The sequence below is a fragment of the Elephas maximus genome, chromosome 19 (assembly GCF_024166365.1).
Source record: "Elephas maximus indicus isolate mEleMax1 chromosome 19, mEleMax1 primary haplotype, whole genome shotgun sequence".
NCBI lineage: Eukaryota > Metazoa > Chordata > Mammalia > Proboscidea > Elephantidae > Elephas > Elephas maximus.
This window is the reverse complement of record NC_064837.1, coordinates 46,977,474-46,998,624: the sequence shown is the minus strand read 5'-3', so window position 1 is coordinate 46,998,624 and position 21,151 is coordinate 46,977,474. Positions and strand designations below refer to the sequence as shown.

The window sequence follows — 21,151 nt, the reverse complement described above, 5'->3', positions numbered from 1 at the left end:
ACTGTGCCACTAGGGCTCCAAGAAAAGGAATACAGGAAACCTCCAAGAAAAAAAACAGGATCCATTAGATGGTTGTGAAACCAATTGAGACTATCATATCAAGATTAGTTTTTTTTTTTTTTTTTTTATAACTAAAACAGAATAGAAAATATAAGAGCATCACACGTAGTAAGGGTAGGTGCCCTTTTGTGTGTGTCCCAGATGGTGATATAAAATGGATTTATTCCTTGGATGATAGTAACAGATGTTCAAGAAACCTTGCTGTGCACGGGGATACAGCAGCCCTTCAAGATGGTCATCCAAATTCTTATTTTCTCTGGAGTTAGGGTTAAGGAAACTAAGGCTCTAAGGAGTTAACTATTTGTTCAGGAGTGTCTTAGGGCTAACTGGGGAAAAGTGGAACAATCAGCAAAACCAGCCTCTCACCTCCACCCCATCATACAGCCCAGAGGCTAGTCAGTGTGCCTCTCAGCCTCGCAGCCTCTCAGTCCTTTAGGGAGGAGCTGCTGACTTGGCTCCAAGAGTCATTTGCTGATCCCATATCAAGGGCTTGCACCTGGGTGAGAGCACATATGGCATCCAGAACCCATCAGGTTGTTAGGGTCAAGGTTGGGGCCAGAGTTAGAGGTGTCCCTTCTCCCCCAGAGTAAAGAAGGGCTCATCCAGTCAGGAAAGCTGTGACTCTCTGTACTAGAGCCACAGTCCTCGTGTCACTGAATCCTTGAGGCACCAGAGGAGACTGGTATGATCAGTTCCCTTTTACAAAAGAGAAACCCCAGGATTCCTCGAGGTGAAGAAACTTGTCCAAGGTCACAAGCAGAGCTGGGAGGTGAACTTCATCTGTAGAACCACGGTGGCTTTGGCTTGGACTGTCAGCTTCAAGAGCCCTGAATGGTGGGTTCCCTGAACCCACCTTCTCCCCAGGCCCCTGCACGGGAGCTAGAGGAGACCCCTCTGAGAAGAGAAGCCTGGGTAACTACCAGCCCTTCCCTCCGCAAAGATCCTGCCTCCCCCTCCACAGCAAGCCCATCCTCTCGGCATCCCGGGTCCCAGGGAGACAAAGCTCTGTCCTAGTGGGCTGCAGAGAAAGGCCGGAGCCAGGGAGTGGGGGCAGGAGAGGGGATGGGGGAGGAGCTGGGGTCAGAACTCACGCCCCGGGGAGGAGGCTCGAGAGGGGCCCAATCTCTCAAAGAGAATGAGCCTATTCAGAGCCGGGAAGGAAGGGGAAAAAACCTTGTCTGCTGCTTGACAAGAGGAGAGGAAGGGGGGCAGGGGTGGGCGCTGCTGATTCGATTCTCCCCTCACTGTCCCTCCAGCAGGGCCTGGCAGGAGAGCCAAGGAAAGAGGATGTATGAGGGACAAAGAACGAGAGGGGGAGTTTCAGGGGGGAAGAGAGGGCTGAGGAGCAGGGGCGGGATTGTTGGAGGAGCATGAGAGTCCAGGAGAAAGGCTTAGTGAGGGGCCTAGGGAGAGGGAGGCTGGGGTACAGAGGAATGGTGACCATGGGACAGAGGGGAGCAAACTGAGAGCCGGGGGGCAGATGCATGAGCTCTTTGAGTGATAGGTACTAGATCCATGGGCAGCAGACGTGACCATTGCCACTGAAGAGGCAAGACAGGGCTCTGCCTCACAAAGGTGACCTCCAAGGGTCAACAGGTCGGGGTCTGGAACAAGCGGCCTGTGAAATGCCAGTCAATCATTGACTGGTCACTGAAACTGGGGAGCACATGAAGCTGTGTGTTTGTGAGTGTGTTTGTCTGTGTTGGCACCGGAGTCTCCTCCCCTTTGCCTACCTCACCAGCCAGCCTGGGGTCAGAGAACTGAAAACAAACAGAAGAAGGGAGGGTACGGTCCACAGTCCGAGGTCCAGGCCACAAATTGGGGCCTGCCCCACAGAACCTCCGGCCTGGGGCATGGATTCCTGGGCAAGTGTTTGTGTGAATCAGTTACTTAGAAAGAGTCCCCTGAGAGTACACACAAGGCCTCCCTGGGGCCACAGAAGAATAACTTAGAAGCTTCTGATAAGAAAATCCAGCCTTAAAAAAAAAAAAAAGAAAATCCATCCTTACTATAGGTGGCCATGTATGAATACTTGTAGCCTAATCGTGTGGGAGGCCTGGGCCCAGGGTTAGAGAAAAGGCAGAGCCCAAACTTGCCAGACCCACTGGCCCTGGTCATGCTGTTTGCCTCCCTCAGCCCCTCTCACCCACATCTCTCTCGGGAATGCAGGCCCAAGGACCCTTTCTGTCCTCAGGGTGCTTTTCAGAAAAAGCCCTCTCTGTCCTCCGCCTCACCTCGCTTTAATGCATATACATGAAGGAATGAGTGACTTCTATCCTGGCCTGTGCATACAAAGTTGTCATGGTGCTAATTTCTGTGTGTCAGTGTCTGTGTGTGTTCTCATTTAACATGTGCTCTTAGTTTATCTGTGGGTCTCTCTTCTAACAGTAGCTTAGCTGTGTGGCCTTGGATAAGGCCTCACTTTGCTGACTGAAATATGAGTTGGACTGGATGGTTCCAGGTCACAGGGTTTTAGGATTTGGTGTGGGGACAGTGACCCCCTCCAAGCCCCACACTTGTCCCTTGAAAGCCCCCATTGAGCCACCCCTCTCCTAGGTTTCTTGTTCCAGCAGCCCTGAGTCTTCCCACTTCCCTTGGCCCTTCAGAACTCCAAGCATATCCTCCTTCACGCTGAAGTGCAGGCCATGAGAGTGTAAATGAGGTCACTCTTGCCTCTGATTTTTGGTTTTGGGAGGAGAAAACTAGGCAGTTTCCAGAAGCATAAAACGACGGCAGTGGTGAAGCCCTGGCTTTGGAGGACACTCCAGTTTTAGATGATTACATTATGTCAAAAAAATATAAAAAGACTTCTTACTTTGATTTCAAGGGGGTTCTCTCTTACCAGTGATACCAAAATTAGGAGTAAAAGCCTAACCCAAACTGTAAAACTATTGACTTCTGTTTTTGTTTATTTTAACCAAGGAATGCTAACTACTCTGAAACATTGTCAACTTGCCTTTTCCGGCTCAAAAAAGGGTAGTCAATAACAACCCCATTACCTCACGATTGAATAAAAAAGACTGTGTCCTTCCTAAATTTTCATTTCAAGAGGTCCAGTAGCTACAAATATGTAAAAGGTCAAGTTTTCAGGAGATTTTTTAAAATCCTAACTCTATCATCCCTAAGTACTTTGTCATCATGGAAACTTGTATTCATTAAGAAAAAAAAAAAAAAAAATGAATTTTTTAAGCCTCTGTAAAATTTCCAGTCCTTCGGAGGTTTGCTCCCGCAATTTACAAATTGTTTACTAAATCATAGAGCAATTGCATTATTGTTTTGAGCTCATTTAAAGGTTTATTTTTAACAGTTGTAACTAGCCTGCTTGTTTTTAGAAACAAAACTATATCCCTGCATGCATAGAGATTAACTGCTCTGAATAAACTCTATGTTTTAATTTCTTTGTGTTTTGATTATTTTTAAAAGTTCACTGAGCCCACATTATTGGTTTCTCTCTTTCCTTGCCCCTTGCCCATTATATCCAATCATTCTTTAAGATCTTTTCCATTATACCTACGTTCTTAATATAAACTCTATTACTTCTCCTCTGGGGTAAAGTACCAGTTTTTGGTCTCCCAAATGCCACTCTTGCCACCTACAGTCCTTTTCTCCCCCACAGCAAAGTAAATGTTTTAAACATAAACAAGATCATGTCATTAACTTCAGTGCTAGAATCCTTCCCAATGAATTCCCATTGTCTAAACTCTTCACCATGACCTACGAGACTCTGTAGGATCTGGTCCCCAGCTGCAACAACTATTTCCAATTTCTTGTACATCTTTCTAGGTATATTCTCCAAAATAACAAATATATACTCTTATTTTTCTTTACACATAGTAACACACTATATACATAGTATATTCTTCACCTTGCTTTTTACACCTAAAAATATCATAAAGATTTTCCATGTCAGTACATTACAAATATGCCCAATTATTATTATATTCTGCTCAGAATTTCATTGTATGAATCTCCTCTCATTAATGTAATTCATTTCCTATTGATGGGCATTTAGTTGTTTCCTTTTTTTTTTTTTTTTTTTTGGCTTTTGAAAATAATGCTGCCATGAATAGCCTGGCATCATTTGCATTGTGTAGATACATTGGGGAGCCCCGGTGGTGCAGTGGTTAAGAGCTCGGCTGCTAACCAAAAGGTCCGACAGTTAGAATCCCCCAGCCGCTCCTTGGAAACCCTACTGGGAAATTCTACTCTGTCTTATAGGGTCACTATGAGTCAAAATCAACTGGACAGCAATGGGTTGGATACACTGCAGCTGCATACCTAGGAGTGAAATTGCTGGTTGGAGGGTTTATGTAAATTGTTGAGTTAAAGAGTATGTACAGTTTACAGTCAGATGTTATTGTTTTAGGTGTCTTTGACTACGTTCCAACTCATAACAACCGTTTGTACAACAGAGCGAAACACTGCTGAGTTCTGTGCCATTCTCATAATTCTTTACCAAACACAATGTCCTTCTCCAGGGACTGGCCCCTCCTGATAACATGTCCAAAGTATGTGAGACGTAGTCTTACCATCCTTGCTTCTAAGGAGCATTGTGGCTGTGCTTCTTCCAAGGCAAATTGTTCATTCTTTTGGCAGTCCATGGTATTCAACGTTCTTTGCCAACACCATAATTCCAAGAGGTCAATTCTTTTTTGGTCTTTCTTATTCATTGTTCAGCTTTCGCACGCGTATGAGGTGATTGAAAACACCATGGCTTGGGTCAGGCACACCTTAGTCTTCAAGATGACATCTTTGCAAAGATTACAGTTAGGTAAAAAAAAAAAAAAGGTAGTGACAAGTTATCCTACATAATGGTTATACAGTTTACTCTTCCATTAACAGTGAACTCTTGGTCTTTTGTTTCGTACTGGTTTATTGCCTCTCTCTCCCCTCAGGTCATGAGAAGGACAGTGTCTTGTTCATCATTTTGTCCCCAGAGACTTGTACACAGTAAACCTCAAGAATATTTGTTAAATGAGGAGCCTCATACCTGTAGACTATCCCCTGATTTTTGCTCTAGTATGGTCAGCTTGCCATTGGACCCTTAGTACATTGTACCATTAGCTTTATCTTTCTCTTCTCTGGACTGGGGGCAATTTCTGACTCAACTTTATTTTCTTTTCTTCCTAGTGCCTCAGTGGCTGACACCCAGTAAAACTCAATAAGCCTGTGTTCAAGGAATAAATCAATGATAACTTTGCAGGCCAAATATAAATACAAATTGGGAGGCAGATTAAGCTAAGGGGGCTCAGTGGGAAAGTGGGGTTGAAAGGCCAGGAAATTGCTTTCTAGAGATGCAGGACTGTGTTGACAGTGAAAATCCTTTCTCCCACTGGGACAACTAGACAAAAGTTTCCACTTGCCCCTCTGCCTTTAACCTGGAATTCATCAAGTATGTAAACATGGTTTTCCAATAATCTATGAAATGTTTGAGACCTGAAAAAAAATTTTTTTTATTGGTAGCTCCAAAATACATGAAAACTACAAAAATCGATGCTTTATTAAACGTATACAAAGCATAACAATATGCCAACTATTAACAGCTCAATTCAACTATATATACAAAAAACAAACCATTGTAGCCAAGTTGATTCTGATTCATAGTGACCCTATAGGACAGACTAGAACTGTCCCCTAGGGTTTCCAAGGAGCAGCCAGTGGATTCGAACTGCCGACCTTTTGGTTAGCAGCCACAGCCGAGCTCTTAACTACCGTACTACCAGGGCTCCCAACTATATATAGCTATTTATAAATGTTATTTAATGTGGGATGTTGCCACATTTTAATATTTGAGGTAGGTTGAGCCTTCCAAAATCGTGATCTTAAACGTTTTAAATGAGTGCTATCTCTACCCCATGTTTGGTAAGGTGGAGGGCCATTGAAAAAGAGGAACACCCTCAAGCAAATGAATTAACACAGTGGCTGCAACAATTGGCTCAAACACAGCAACGATTGTGAGGATGGCACAGGACCATGCAGTGTTTCATTCTGTTGTGCGTAGGGTCGCTAAGAGTAGTGAACCAACGCGGTGGCACCAAAGATCTCTACCTCAGAGTTCACTCATAGGAAAGGCCTGCGTTGTCAGGATTTTATCCTCTTTAATTCTAAATTTCCTCATCTTTAAATGGAGAGACCTCATAAAAAGACTCATCCCAGAGTTATAGTAAGGACAAAATGAAATAATGTACAGTAAAACCTGTGAAAGGCGGAAACCTGTCAGAGAAGGAAAACACAAATATTTTCCACTAATATGAGTGAGTTGAGAGAAAAGTGGTAAGACTGCACCCTGTCAAAGGTGGACAACTTGTGAGACCCGTAAAAACAAGGCAGTCCCGCCGACTTGCAGCTTTCACAGGTTTACTGTATTGTAAAGGAACTACTCTGCAGTTGCAAAGTAGTATTAGCACAGGATTGTTTCTGGTTAGCTCCTGGAGGGCCGAGCGGTTGTTTACTTCATTTTACCTTCCCTGTTTCCAGGCTCAACTCCAAGGGACACTATTCATGCTATTTTTCAACTCTTAGAGGCAGCAATTTACAGAAAATGCAGTGTGAATGGTGCTCCCCGAGCACCATTCACAGAAAATACAGTGAAACCTGTGAAAGCCAGAACTCACCGGGACTGCTTTGTTTTTCCAGGTCTCACAAGTTTTCTGCCTTTGACAGGGTGCAAACTTAACATTCTTCTATTGCTCGTTTTACTGGAAAATATTTGAGTTGTGCTTTCTGACACGTTTCTGCCTTACACAGGTTACAGCTTTCACAGGTTTACTGTACAACGTGAATACTGCTTTCAGGAGTGGGGCTGCCTAGCAAGGGATAGTTGTTGTTATTGTTAGTTGCCATTAAGTCGATTTCGACTTAGCTCCAGCAAGAGCTAAGGGCACAGGAAATGGTTGCTGAGTGAATGAATGGAATCCGATTTTACTTCTTTATCATGCCAATACCACCACCCCCTACCCTCAGGATAAAAAGGAAAAGTTGATCTGGAGTGAAGAGGGTGGGGGAGCAAGAAAGGCAATCACTATTATTATGCTTTTAGCCACAAGGCTCCATTGAAAAGGAGGGGGGGCGGTACTGGTGGTATTGGGCGTGGGGCTGGGATACCAGAGAAAGTATATTCCCAAGGGTCCTCCACTTAAATTTGCCTTGAAATATTACATCTCTCCTGGCCCGGTGTGGTCCGAATCACGTCGGTGATTTGCCAGCCCTGGATTTAGCACCCACCGAATCCTTATGTTGAATCATGTTGTTCATTCTTAAAAAAAAAAAAAAGCCTACTGAGCGCCCTAGTTGGGAAAACAGACCGCTGTATGTTACATCACCCTCGAGTGATTAACAGTCACCCTCAGGAGACGGAGTTTAAGCTCAGACCAGAAGAATAACCAAGAGTGAGGGTAAAAGTGAGTCTGGAGCAGGGGAATGAGGGAGGACAGTGGACAAAGACCACGTCGCACAGGGCTTGTGAGCTTTGATTGTATCCTGAGGATAGCCGGGAACCAGTAAAGAATTTTAATACGTGATATGGTTAAATATAAATTTTTGGAAATGGAGTGTGTACTGGAGTAGGCAAAAGTAGAGGCAGGGAGACACGTTAAGAGATTACTGCAGCTGTCTTGGCGACAGATAACGACGGCTTTACCAGTGTGGTAGAAGTGGATGGAGAAATGTAAAAAATTCCAGGTGCATTTAGGAGGTGAAACTCGACAGGGCTGGTGACTTGACAAAGGAGACCCTGAAAAAGAAACAAGACGGGATGTTGGTAGAAGACCATTTTATTTTACTCCTTTATCTAGACATCCTCCTTCCCTTAATTCCGTCGCCTCAATACTTGGAGACAGCTGAGGCATGGGGGGCGGGGCAGGCGCCCACAAAAAACCCGGGAACCTTTTATTAAAATTTGGTGGACCGGAGCGGAAAAGAGAACAATAAGCACAACGCACTTCCGGTTATTCCGGAAGTAGAGACTAGACACGCTCCTGAGCTCCACCGCCGGTGGCGGGCCAGGGAGAAGGGATGGCCGGGCGGGCGGCGCAGCTAGTGCTGCTGGCCGGGGCGGCTGCGCTGGCGAGCGGATCCCAGGGCGACCGTGAACCAGTGTATCGTGACTGCGTGCTCCGGTGCGAGGAGCGGAACTGCTCGGGGGGCGCACTGAAGCACTTCCGTTCCAGCCAGCCAATCTACATGAGTCTGGCAGGTAAGCCCCGCCCCGCAGTAAGCCCCGCCCATTGGTCTCGGCCCCGCCCCCTGCACTCCCTCCACCCCCTCCCCCCAAACCTTAGTTGACCCCGGGGTCCGTTATGAGTGTGAGAGGAGCCCCAGGGCAGTTAGAACCTTATCAGCCAGTCTTGCTTTCCCAAAAGGTTTTATTTATTGAACCCCTCTTGGGTACAAGGCCCTGGAGTGACAGAAATCAGAGCTGGATCCTGCCCTCAGGAGGGAATTAAACCTCTCTTGTACAAGGCACAAGGCCTAAAGGGCCCTTAGACTAGCCCTAGGAGCATCTGGGAGAGGAGGGAAACGCTTCTGGCTTTGAGGGGGTGGAGACAGGAATCATCTTGGGACACTGTGTGAAGGAGGGACTTTCTGTCTGATTTTTGCACAGTGGATATGTTAAATTTGGTCCTGTGGTCATAGTGGGCAGTGAGCCAACATATTGAGCACCTATTGTGTGACAGGTGTCACAGTTAATTTTCACAACAACCCTTTGGAGTATTTTCTCTTATTATCCCTATTTTAAAGATAAGAAAACTCAAAGAGTTAAGTGCCCTGCCCAAGGCCACTGAGCTAGTAAGTGGTAAAGCAGAGTTTCCAGCTCTGGCCTGTCTGACCACAAGCTTATCCTCTTGTCACTACCCCATCTGCCATCCAGACAGATGGAACTGCAAGAGTGTAGGCCTTGGGCAGGTGTGGGCACTTCCAGCAGTTTGTTTTATTCAGAGAGCAGGAGGCGTGAAAAGCAGTAGTAGGACATAAGGTTGGAAAGCCAATTTGGGACCTCAAAAGTCAGGCCCAAGCGTTTGGGCTTCATTTTCGTAGGCAGCAAGGGCTCCTCTCTGGTGAAGAAACCCAGGTATCCATAAATGAGTCCAGTGGGAGCCAAGATCCCTATCTTGGGCGAAAGAAAAGAATATCTCCGCTTGGTCACTGTATACACACTTACATGCACATACACTCACACACACACACACTTTCTCTCTCTCTCTTTCTCTCTCTCTCACACACACACACACACACACACACACTCTGTCTCTCACACATACCCCTTCCGCTGATATGTATGTCACACCATCCCTCCTCCATCCAAGTGGGAATGCAGAATTTTGAAATTTCTTCTGGCTCTCTCTAACCTGCAGGTCCTTCTCCCTTGGGCCCCATCTGAGGTCTTTCCTGTGCTAGGGAATTTACCAGGCCACATTTTGTCTTTTTAGGCTGGACCTGTCGGGATGACTGTAAGTATGAGTGTATGTGGCTCACTGTTGGCCTCTACCTCCAGGAAGGTCACAAAGTGCCTCAGTTCCATGGCAAGGTGAGTTGGAGGGGTCAGGGTGGGTGTATGGTGGTGATGTGAGGGTAAGATACTCCGCATTTGGACCACATTGTCCAGGCAATCTGAGGCTGGGGCTTAGGCCATGGGGTGGTGGTTGAGAGGTACTCCTTCCTTTCAAAATCTAGTGTTCATGTAATCACATGGGACCAATGAGTCCTGCCTCGGTATCTGTGTCCTGATTTGGAGATATATGATCTGGGGCGCTTTGATCTCACAGACTGCTGCTGGCTCTTTTGGGTGGTTGCAATACCTACCTTGCTGCGGGGACAAATCCCCTGACCCACCATGGCATGCTTTCGGTTGCTTCTCTAGTAGGGGGTCTGAATTAATGATAATATTTCCAGTGAGGCACAGTTTTCTGGTGCCTTTTTACTCAATATTATCTTATTCTAGTCTGGTGTGGTTGGCAGGAATTATTGTCCCCAATTTGCCACAGGATAAGCTGAGAATCGGAGGGCTTGTGGTCAGTGATAGAGGAGAGTCTAGATCCTGTGTCTTCTGAATGGCAGGTCTGTCCTTTTTCTACCTGCTGGGCACCTGCTGCATAACAGGCTGTGTTGAGACATCTGCACTGGCCCATCTGGTCTTCCCAAAGACAAGGGCTTACAGTGTTGTGAGTGCTGGCCAGGATTGGGGATGTGACCCTCAGCCAGGGACTAGAAGGGAGCTTGTTGGGCTGAGGGGGAACTAAACCTGAGGCTTTGGCCAAGGTCCAGAGCTGAGGAGTCAGCCAGGGGCCCATTGATAAAGCATGTCAAGAAAAAGTAGTTTGGACCTGTGAGGGGTTCCCCTCCCCTTAGGGCCCCTCCATCTGCACCTTTTTCAGTGGCCCTTCTCCAGGTTCCTGTTCTTCCAAGAGCCAGCTTCTGCCATGGCCTCCTTCCTCAATGGCCTGGCCAGCCTGATGATGCTCTGCCGCTACCGCACCTCCGTGCCAGCCTCCTCCCCCATGTACCACACCTGCGTGGCCTTCGCCTGGGTAGGTAACCTGACGGGATTCCTGCTCCGTACCCTCATCTAGGAAGAAGGAACTCTTAGGTCCCCGTTCTCAACCCAGCGGGGCTTCTACTCACCCAGCTTCCCCTCTGCTAAAGTTGCAGTTGGGGGTGGTCAGGCCTGGGGAGAAAACAGGGAAGGTCTTGAATCAGGTATGCCCATTCTGGCAGAGCCCTAGGCCAGGCTGTTTGGGAAGGAGAGAGGAAAGAGGCATTGTTCTTATCCTGAAGGAGGAAGCCACTAAAAGTCTCAACAGGACAGTTTACAGACACAGAAGGACATGGGTGGTAGGGAGCATGCTGGGACCATGGGTCTTTCCATGGACCCTTCTGGGGCATTGCAGTCCCTAATATCAGGACACAAGACCCCTCTGGAGGAATTGGAACAATCTCAAATCCAAACAAGGCCTGGTAGGCAGTGACAGCCACAGCACTCTCAGTCTAGTGCTCAGCCTGGTCTTAGGCCATCCCTGGAGATGCTGAGGGATGTTCCATCTGCGTATCAGAGAGGGTTCTAAGCGTCACAGTGTGGAGGGCATGTTAATACTTTAGATTTTGATACTCAGACCATCAGAAAGCATTGAGGTATTATAAATGTGGGAGGAAAGAGAAGGAGCTTCATGAATAGATTTGCCCTTTGGAAAACTCATTCTGGCCACTGTGTAGAGAACATATTGGGATAGGCAGGAATGGATATACAAGTGGATATAGTTGGTAGTTTTAGCACAGGGCACAGTGGCTAGACCAGAGCGGTGGCCCAGGTCAGGGGTGGGGGGCACATTAAAGAGATTTGAGTGTGTTCGAGCTATGTTTTAGAGGTGGCATTTAAAAATTTTTTAAATTAATTCATGTATTTAATAAGCACATACATAGTGTTACTGTATGCCAGGTGTGGTCTTAAGTTATAAATTTTAACTCTGGTAATCCTATAACAAGCTTATGAAGTAGGTATTATTACTATTCCCAGTTTACAGATGAGGAAACCAAGGACTATAGGTTAAGTAACCTGCCTCAGGTCATGGGGCCAGGATGCGAACCCAGCCTCTGGCACCAGGGTCTACACTCTTACCCTCTTGACTATGCTGATGAGCCTCAGTGGTGGCCTAGCTGAGGAGAGAGGAATCAGGGATGACCCCTGTGTTTCCTTCCACTTGTGAGACAGTGTGAGTGTGGATGAGATCACCAAGGGAGAACTTAGATAGTGAGAAGAGAAGGGGCCATGGAACAGAGCCCTGAGGAACCCCCAAAATACAGGCTGGATAGAGGAGGATGAGCCAGCAGCAGAGACAGAAGGAGTGGCTGGAGAGGTAGGTGGTAAACTAGGAGATGGTGCGGTTGGGGGAGCCCCGGGAAGGGGACAGGGAGGAGAACGTAGCCAGCTCTCCTGAATTCTGCTGAACAGTCCAGTGAGATGAGGACTGAAGGATGCCCCTGGGCCTGGTGACTCAAGGTCTCTGAGGACCTCAGGAAGACTGATGGTGCCAGGAAGTCCTGGCCAAGTCCTACATATAGGGGATGGGAATCGGAAGAGGCTGCTAAACCTCTTAGAAATTCTCCCTAATGCTTTCTCATCAATGAATGCTAATAACAATAGTTCTGAATTATGGAGCACAAACCTCCTGAAGGGCATTGTCTTAAGCACTTATGTACATTTTCTCACTTGATGCCCATAATACCCCCATGAGCTCTGAGTTAACAGCAAGCTGTGGAGGCAGGGTTTGCATCCAGGGCTGTCAGGCTCCAGTGCCTGCGCGCCTAGCTCGCTCTGGGCCACTTCCATTGTGAGGGATGTCTGTATTGAGTCTTCTGTGGGTAGAGACAGGGCGTGGCACTTGTGGGGACTAAAGCCCCTGCCCCTAAGCAGCGAAGGCCATTGTTGTTAGCAAAGCCTAGTGGGAGCGTAAAGACAGGTACAGGCCCATGCAGCCTGGGAGGCAAAGTGTAGGCAGAGCTGAGGAGGGATCCAAGAGAGGGCCCTGGAGAGGGGCTGCGCTACATGGGGAAGTCTGTCAGGGAGGAGGAGAGGTTTCGTCTGGGGCCTGCAGGCCTGGTAAGGTTTGGACTTCTGAGAGGCTGGGGATGTATGAGGCTGAAGAGTGTGGGACCTAGACAGGCAAGGTCAGCCCGGCCACAGTGTGGGTGTGTGAAGGAGGCTCGAGGGAGATCAGATGGAGCAGAGAGGGCTCTGAGTGCCAGGTCGAGGGGCAGGGACCCTTATGTAGGCAGGGGCCTGCCATTAGCAACACTATCTCAGGCAACACTTTCTGTTTAGGCCTCTTGCAGAGAAGAGAATCTGTTCCTGGCCAAGAAAACAGGAAGGGCATCTGTCCCCTTCCCTGTTCTTCCAGCGACATAACTTGTTCGGGCCCACTGCCTGTATCTCTCCCACGCCACGGCCCCATGAGAAAGCCCAGGACACCCCTGCCTGGATTCTCTGAACAAAGTGCAGAGCCTCTTTGGATACAGCCACAAGTTCTTGGGAACCTCAGAGGATCCCAGCCTTTGTCTTCATGACATGTGCCAGGGGCCAGTGGTCGCTTCACAACTCTCGTTTTGTTTTCCCTGATTCTTGGATCTTTCAACTCACAAGTATCTTTCTTCTTGACCAGTGGCCACACCTCCTGGGGCGTCCTGCAGTCTACATCACCAGGGACTCTTAGGGAAAGAGAAGGAGGCGTTGAGGTGGGAGAGGGCAAACAGAACCTAAGGCCTGTGTCTTAGCCTTGAGCACCCTATAGGATATGGGTTTCTGAGGCATGGGACCCTCTCAGGCCACTATTAGGCCTTCGAGGGATCCAGCGTCAGAGCCCACACTGCCTTTGATGATCTGGTTTAGATTTTACACTTAATCTTAGTTGTGTGTGTGTGTGTGTGTGTGTGTGTGTGTGTCTGCAGGAGGGAGGGACCCTGAGCTGTATGGAGGGTGTGGTGGTGGACCTTGTCCTGGGCTGGGTCTTCTGGAGTCAGTGGGGCTCCTGATTTCTGTTGCGGGGAGAAGGCACTCTACCTGTCCCAGGTTAGCTCTTAGGGTGGGTCTCAGTCTATTTCTCAGGAAAATGAGGAGCCCCTGTCCCCCAGGAGGGCTGATGAAGCTTTGGCACAAGAAGGTAGCCCTTGCATTGCCATTTAGGCCTGGGCAGTGGCCAGGCAGGGCTGGGTACCTCACCAAAGCTGGCACACCACAGCCCTTTGACCTCCTCGAATTGGGGGCCCCTGCTGTCTGCCAGAGCTGGGAGATCACACCAGTTCCCTGCCTACTTCATTTAGCCAATAAAGGTTTCTCAAGTATAGAGGTAGAGGGTCAGGGGGCAGGATGGTTTAGGGAGGTAGGGACTGAGGAAACTTTGAGAAGAAATAATTTGAGTGTGCAGCAGAATGATGGTTAGACTTCAGGATGAACTTCCTGATGGTGAGACAAGAGCCAGTGGGACATGCAATGGCAAGAAATCAAGGAGTGCTTTTTGATGGTGGCAAATGCCTTCCTCTTCCCATCTCCATCTGCCTCTCTACCCCTTTTCTCTCAGGAGTGAGCTGGGGAAGACTTGCCCTGCCTAAGGCAGGGGGTGAGACCTGGTGGCCTCTGGGGGGGCGCCCAGGATGGCAGCAGGCGTCATATTTAACATTCTGCCTCCCCCACTTCTGAGACACTGAGCTATTTAAAGACCCACTTGTCCCCACCGCCAGGGTGTCAATGACAGCCCCGAGCACTGGGGCTTAGCACTGGGGTCGAATTCCTGACAGATCCAGCTCACTTGGCATCCAACCAGTTTCATGGCTGTGATATTTTTGTCTCAATTTTCTTATTTTCTGAAACAGCCTTCTGCTCTTCCCCCCACCCAGCCCTTCCTGTCCCCCGTCAGCCCCACTGCCTTTGGCGCCCTTCCCCCAGCCACCCCCTGTCCTCCCTGTTTACACGTAGCTCTTGGAGCCTGCTAGACAGGCCCACGGCCCTCCTGGCTTGTCTGATTGGCCAGTTACCCTATCTGCCCAAGGCTAAATAACTTGCCTAAGGACACGGGGAATGGCAGAGCTGGATTTGAGCCTGGTGGTGCAGTGCTTGAGACCTCCACAGCTAACTAAAAGGAGGGCAGTTCAAATCCACCAGCCGCTCCTTAGAAACCCTATGGGACAGTTCTACTCTGTCCTATAGGGTCACTATGAGTCGGAATCAACTTTATAACAATGGGTTTGGTCTTTTTTTGGTTTAGCCTGGTCAAGGAGCCCTGGTGACACAGTGGTTAAGCGCTCGGCTACTAACCAAAAGGTCAACGATTCAAACCCACCAGCCTTCCATGGGAGAAAGAGGTGGCAGTCTGCTTCTGTAAAGATTACAGCCTTGGAAACCCTATGGGGCAGTTCTGTTTTGTCCATAAGGTCGCTATGAGTTGGAATCAACTCGACAGCACACAACAACAGTCTAGCTCTAGAGCCTGCATTCTTACCAACGGGAGCCCCCCACAATGAGAGGGGGTTTTCAGGGTGCGGAGTCCAGGCTGCAGGTGGATCTCTGTCAATAGAAGGCACCCTGGTGGAGAGGGTGGCAGTAGACCGAGCAGCCTCCACCTTGTCCAATAGCGCTGAACCCTGGCCCTGTGCACCTCCTCCCTCCCTACTTCCCAAGTTCCAACTGCCACTTAGCTCAGCCCTCTTGTCACCTCCCCCTTCCTGCTATGGGTGACAAGGAGGCCTGGCTGATTCCTATGACCTTCCTCTCTACCTCCTTCCCACACTGGCTCCAGGGCCACTCTCTTCCCCAAGGATGTCCCTGTTCCTGGCCTGCCAGGGAGTCCTGCCACATGTGAACACCTGGGTCCTGTCTCAGCCCTGAGCCTGCTCCTCTCCCTGCACTAACCCTGACCATCATGTATGGGGAGCAGTGTCTACGAAGCCACCTGGTTCTGTTCTACTTTCCAGCCTCCAGATCGGCTTCCATGACTGTCTCTGGGGAAGGGGCAGCACTAGGGAGGAGTCTTGAGCCAGGTGTGTGGGGCAGGACAGCTGGTCTGTGTGTACCTCAAAGGAGGAAACAGCCTTACCTAGAATAACTAACCTGAACTTAGGGCTGGGGAAGAACTGAGGGGTCACTTAGCCAGCCCCTCATTTGTCCGCAGGGGAAACTCTTTGAGCTGAGAAGGGGCAGTACATTTTCCCAGGTCACAAGGAGCATTAGCAGCAAGGCTCAGCCTAGGTCCCAGGCCAGACAGGCTGCACCTGGCTACGAGCCTCCAGAAACTCTCAGGGCCTGGCGTGAAAATGGTCAACTGGCTGTGGGGCAGAGCCCTGCCCAGCCTCCACTCCATTGTTCTTCCCATTCTCTCATCAACTCCTGTGGGCCTGCAGTAGGAAACTCAGCCTACTGTCTGACCTCCATCTTTCCTGCTATGGTATGGATGGAGAGCAGCTTGTTACCCTGCTCCCCCTGCCCCCTGCTGAGCCAATTTCCTTTTGTCCTGACCTATGTGATCAGCTTTGGTCTTCATCCACCTCTAGCAGGCCCATTCCACCCTAGTGCATCCCTTTCCACCTCCAGGGCTTTCCAGGCCTGGCCCTGGCTGTGTCTTCCATTGCTTGTCACTGGTTTCCCAGCCCTTCCTCCGAGCGCAGTGTATATATCCCCACCCCAACCCACCCTTCTTTCAGCAATTTGGGTCTCTGCTGTGGACACAGCAGTCCCTGGAAAAAGTGCCAGCGCCAACTCCCAGAAGATCTGGAGCCCACTGGCAAGATAATTTATTTTCTCTCTCCATGCTGTTAATTTCTAGGCAAAAGGCCTCAAACCTTCCCCAGGGCCCTTGCCCACTTTAGCCCTCCAACCCTGCTCCTCCACTCCTCCGAGGGCTTGGGAGCAGCCACTGGTCCAACAGGTTGGGCCGGCCCAGCCAGGAGGAGCACCCGGCTTGGTTGGCCACCCTCCTCTCCAGAGACTTGGCCCCAGTGGGATCTGCTTGATCTCAGAGGCTCCCTCACTTGCTAGCTTGGGATACACCCCAAGCTGGCTCAAACCCTTCCACTCCACCCACCTCATTCCCCCCCCCCCCCCCCAGAGCTGAGGTCACTGACTCCCTTGGGCCAGGGTGGGGCTGTCATCACCTGTGGATTTGGGCAAGGGGGTGAGGCCCCCAGGGGGCTGTTGTTTTAGCAATTGAGTAACCCCCAGGAACTTGGCTCTGCCAGAACTGGTTCCCTGTGGAGGGTGAGCCTCTGTGGCCATGGAGGTTCAGGGTGGTGGAAAGCCAAACCTGAGGGAACTGAGATGAGTAGGGTGGAGGCTCTAGGGGCCCTGTAAAACACTCCTGCTTCATGGGATTCTGTCAAGCCATTTAGGGGCCTGGTAGAGACACTTCTTCACAAAGGATGTGAGCCTTCTTGGGGTCTCCCCCACCTTGGGGCAAGAGGTTGTTCACCAGCCAGCTCACCAGCACCCTCCCTCCTCAGGTCTCCCTCAATGCTTGGTTCTGGTCCACAGTCTTTCATACCAGGGACACCGACCTCACAGAGGTGAGAACATCTCCTGCTCCTCCATTGGCAGGGACTGTCCCGGAGGGGTGGGGCAGAGTGGCCTCTTATATCTGATAAAACTAGTTACTATTTATGGAGCACTTACTATGTGCTAGTGTACTAGGCCTGGGGTCGCCATGAGTTGGAATCTTCTATATGACAATAACAACAACAAAGTGCATTTGAGCCTCACTTGAACCTTGTGAGATACTAGTGATTATTACCTCTTCTTAACTGATGAGGCAGCTGAGCCTTGGAGAGGCTAAATAACTTGTTCAGGGTTGCCTGACTAGGAGAAGGGTGCCATCAGGACATTAGCCCACGGCTGTCAAGCTCCAACTTACGTTTTTAATTCTGTGGTGGGCTCGTTTGTTTTTGAGTCTCAATAGGTACCCTCCTCCAATGCTCCTAAGGCCTCTCTACTGAGCATGTTTTTAAAAATTGTATGATGCGAACACAAGGGCCAGTCTGTTAAATTGAGGAGAGAAACAGCTATAGACAGTGGCAGCAAGAAACACGGTGCCCACGACCATAGGCCCAGGACTCCCACTTTATACTCCGCTGTGCCTCTGCCACCCCTCTGCTCCCATCCCTGGTAGATGGGTCCTCTCTGGGCCCTGCCCTCCAGGAGGCCTTGCCCACTTCCTGCTCCCATCACACTGGCCCCTCATCCTGCCCTCCCTGTCCTCAGAAAATGGACTACTTCTGTGCCTCCACTGTCATCCTCCACTCAGTCTACCTGTGCTGTGTCAGGTAAGGCCGCCCTTGTAGCTGCAGGGGCAGGAACAGACCCTGGGGGCAAAGAGGGGTTCCCCAGCTCTCCTCTGGGGGTGCTGTCTCCAGGGCCTTCTTCACTAGCACACACACACACACACACACACACACACACACACACAATCTGTCCAGATTGTCCTTCAAGGGGACTCTGGAATAGGACTGAGGGCCCTGGCTCCTTACAAGGATCTACAGCACTTGGTTCTAGGTGGGGGGAGGGGGCAGGAACCTGCGTAGCTGGCCTGTTTTGGTGGGAGAGAGGGGCAGTGGCTTCCAGGAGCACGTATTGGTGTTGAGGCCAGGAGATGCTTCAGGGAATGCTGCTCTGGGGACTGGGTACCCGTCGTCTGAGCAACTCTGGCCGGTGAGGCAGGACCGTGGGGTTGCAGCACCCAGCTGTGGTCAGCACCTTCCGGGCCCTCCTGCTGTTACTGCTGACTGCACACATCTCCTACCTGAGCCTCGTCCGCTTTGACTATGGCTACAACCTGGTGGCCAATTTGGCTATTGGTGAGGCGGGACTGGGGCCCTGGGGGCTGGACCAGCCATAGGACTGCTGGCTGGAGGGGGAGGAAGGGATTAGGACCAGTCCTGGAGAAAAAATTTCTAGAGAGACCCTTGGGATGTGGGAAGGGAAAAGAATATGAGATGGGAGACAGGGATGCTGGGAGGAGAAGCTGAGCAAGGTCCTGGGGATGGAGAGACCTGGGTAGGGAAGAGGTCCAGGAAGTGAGCCTCCTCTGCCCCCATGGCACCCAGGCATGGTGAACGTGGTGTGGTGGCTGGCCTGGTGCCTGTGGAACCGCCGGCAGCTGCCTCATGTGCACAAGTGCATGGCGGTGGTCATGCTGCTGCAGGGGCTGTCCCTGCTCGAGCTGCTGGACTTCCCACCTCTCTTCTGGGTCCTGGATGCACACGCCATCTGGCACATCAGTACCATTCCTGTCCACGTGCTGTTTTTCAGGTTGGTGCCACTCCCTGCCTGGTACACCCCTTTTTGGGTTCCCTTCCTTGTCTGCTCCTTAGGGGAAGACGGGGCGGCCCATTCACCCACCGAGCATGCCTCTCACCCCCACTTGTCCCAGGAAAGGAGGAACGCTCAGAGCTGTGCCTCAGTGGGCTCCTCTCTTGGCCCACAGCTTCCTGGAGGACGACAGCCTGTACCTGCTGAAGGAATCAGAGACCAAGCTCAAGCTGGACTGAAGACCCTGGGAGCAAGTCTACCCCTTCCTGCGGGCCTCCCTCCCCACCCCCAGCTCTTGAGATGATTTGTTTTCTCCTTTTAGCTTCTTGAACTTAGACATGAAGGGTGTGACCTGAGAATCATGGACCCTGTCCACCCCATTGCTGGCCCCCATGTGGCATTCACAGGTCCTGGAGCCTATTCTGGGCCTGGCCTCTCACTCAGTGTCTGGGGCTGAAGGATGGGCAGCCCCTCTGGTTCCTGGAGTTGAACTGGGGGAGCTGAGCGTGTGCTTCGCCCCACCAAGAGGAGAGCTGCCCCTGCCTCTTGCCCCCCAGCCTCCTCCTCACATCCCCACACTGCCTGGGTGGTGGTCCCCAGAGCCCCAGGTCTAGCTGGGAGACCAGGTACCACAGGACTTTGGGAATACAGCAGGGTCCCCTTCTGGTCACCCCTACCCTCCCCCAAGGCACCACTAGGTGGCAGTGGATGCTTGCACTTTGGCTCTGGTGAGGTTTCAGGACTGCTCATTTTCCCTGGGGTCTGGAGGGACCCAGCCGCTAGGACTGGGAAGGGGTCCCCCTGACTCCTGCCCCAGCTAGACCCCTGGCGGCCTCACCATACTCCCACTCAGGGCCAGGATCCCAGAGAGCCAGGGACAGGAATCCCACCAGCCCCTGTGCTGCTGCTCTGGATTGGGAACCGGAGCGTGAGTGGTAAGGGAGTGTGGTCCACTGGCAGTGGTCAGGCAGTGGTGGGGGTGTGTGGCATGCTGGGTGGGACAGTGTGTGTTAGCACAGGCTGGGCTTGCAGTGTGAAGAGTGTACGGGGAGGGCCTGGGAGTGGTGGTTTTTAATAGAAGTGAAATTCATACAACAAAATTTGATCATTTTAAAGTGAACAATTCAGTAGTGTTTGGTACATACACAATCTTACGCAACTGCCACTCTATCTAGTTTCAAAACATTTTTGTGAGCAGTTTTAAAGTGTGTGTGTGTGTTGGGGGAAGTAGGTGGGTTAGGGGAATATACCTAGCCTGAGTCTTGAGTGTGCCTGTGTGTGCGTGTCTGAGATGAGGTGTGCCACAGTGCAGGGAGGCTAGAGTAAGATCGGGGTCAAGTTGCCACCAGCAATCATTTATTGAGCACCAACGCTGCACAAGACCCCAAGCCAGGCAGAGAGTGGGGATATCCCCATGATTTGGCTGGGAGGATGGGTGTCCAAGCTACGTGTGTGTGTGTGTGTGTGTTCCTGTCCTTTGCCCCTTGCCCTTTTGTCTCCAAGCCTCACAGAGCCCTCACACAACTGATCACTCTTCAGAACCAGCCTCTCGGAGACAGAGGGAGGAAGGAAAACAAAGATCTTTCTGGGCCCTCTCCCACCTCCCTGTCTCCTTGCTCAGGCATGTTTGGCCTCCCCTTCTCCCAGTTCTCTGCTTGCCGACCCCTTTGCCACAGCCTGGACCTTGGGGAGGGATGTAGCAGTCAGAGGGAGGAGGGGAGAAAACTTGTGGCTGAGTCTCGTTTCTGCCCTCCCCAGAGGGGCTATCTGTTCTGGGGTAGCCCCAAGACAGGTCCAGGCCACACGATGTCAGTACCCCTGTAAATGTGACCCCTGCTAGTTGGCGGCAGTCCTGGCACATTCTTGCCCTACAAGGATAAAATGGCAATTTGTGGAGCTCCAGAAGCCCTCCATCCCAAAGCAGTCTCTGTGATTGGAGCAGGGAGACTGGATCCTTGCTCTTTCCCTGCCCCCGTGTGCCTTCTTGCGGGGAGGGGAGCTATGCTAGTACTCCAACCTCAGGGACTTGGGTGGCTCATGGGTCCTTTTGATACTGAGAGCTGTTTTAAGACAAAGGGCAGCAAGGGGCATTCTTAATAAACCAATTCTGCGTCTCATCCTTGTTCAGCTCATTTGTGTGGATAGGGTGGGCAGGAGAGAAGAAGACAGAATTGTGGTGAGGAGGACCCAGAGCTGGCTGGAAAGGGGCAGAGGACAGAGGTGGGGCCTCTTTGTAGGCATGTGGAGGTGGGGATGGCAGGGGCCAGAATGCAGGGCTCGGCAGAGCTCAAGTCCAGCTCATGGAGGAGGGAG

General features: G+C 50.6%; 1 protein-coding gene across 6 annotated transcripts; it reads left to right on the top strand.

Annotated features, from left to right (window-relative positions):
• Positions 1-8,011: 8,011 nt before the first annotated feature.
• Positions 8,012-20,949, top strand: PGAP3 (post-GPI attachment to proteins phospholipase 3). Of its 6 annotated transcripts, none has more exons than XR_007514152.1 (9): positions 8,012-8,254; positions 9,489-9,586; positions 10,434-10,586; positions 17,038-17,100; positions 17,792-17,853; positions 18,248-18,384; positions 18,634-18,838; positions 18,960-19,773; positions 20,378-20,949. XR_007514152.1 is itself a non-coding variant. In XM_049860786.1 (8 exons), the coding sequence occupies exons 1-8, from the start codon at positions 8,074-8,076 to the stop codon at positions 19,075-19,077; spliced, it is 963 nt and encodes a 320-aa protein (XP_049716743.1). In that variant the 5' UTR covers positions 8,012-8,073; the 3' UTR covers positions 19,078-20,949. The 6 variants fall into 6 exon arrangements, 4 of the variants coding, with proteins under 4 accessions (XP_049716743.1, XP_049716742.1, XP_049716746.1 ...); XR_007514151.1 differs by having other exon boundaries at positions 20,342-20,949; XM_049860786.1 differs by having other exon boundaries at positions 19,014-20,949.
• Positions 20,950-21,151: the final 202 nt, after the last annotated feature.

Excerpts from the sequence above, each read along its gene's own strand:
- PGAP3 (XM_049860785.1), top strand. The coding sequence starts at position 8,074 with ATGGCCGGGCGGGCGGCGCAGCTAGTGCTGCTGGCCGGGGCGGCTGCG. Across the intron at positions 9,587-10,433 it reads TGCCTCAGTTCCATGGCAAG|TGGCCCTTCTCCAGGTTCCT; the intron begins GTGAGTTGGAGG and ends CACCTTTTTCAG. Across the intron at positions 10,587-17,037 it reads CCTGCGTGGCCTTCGCCTGG|GTCTCCCTCAATGCTTGGTT; the intron begins GTAGGTAACCTG and ends CTCCCTCCTCAG.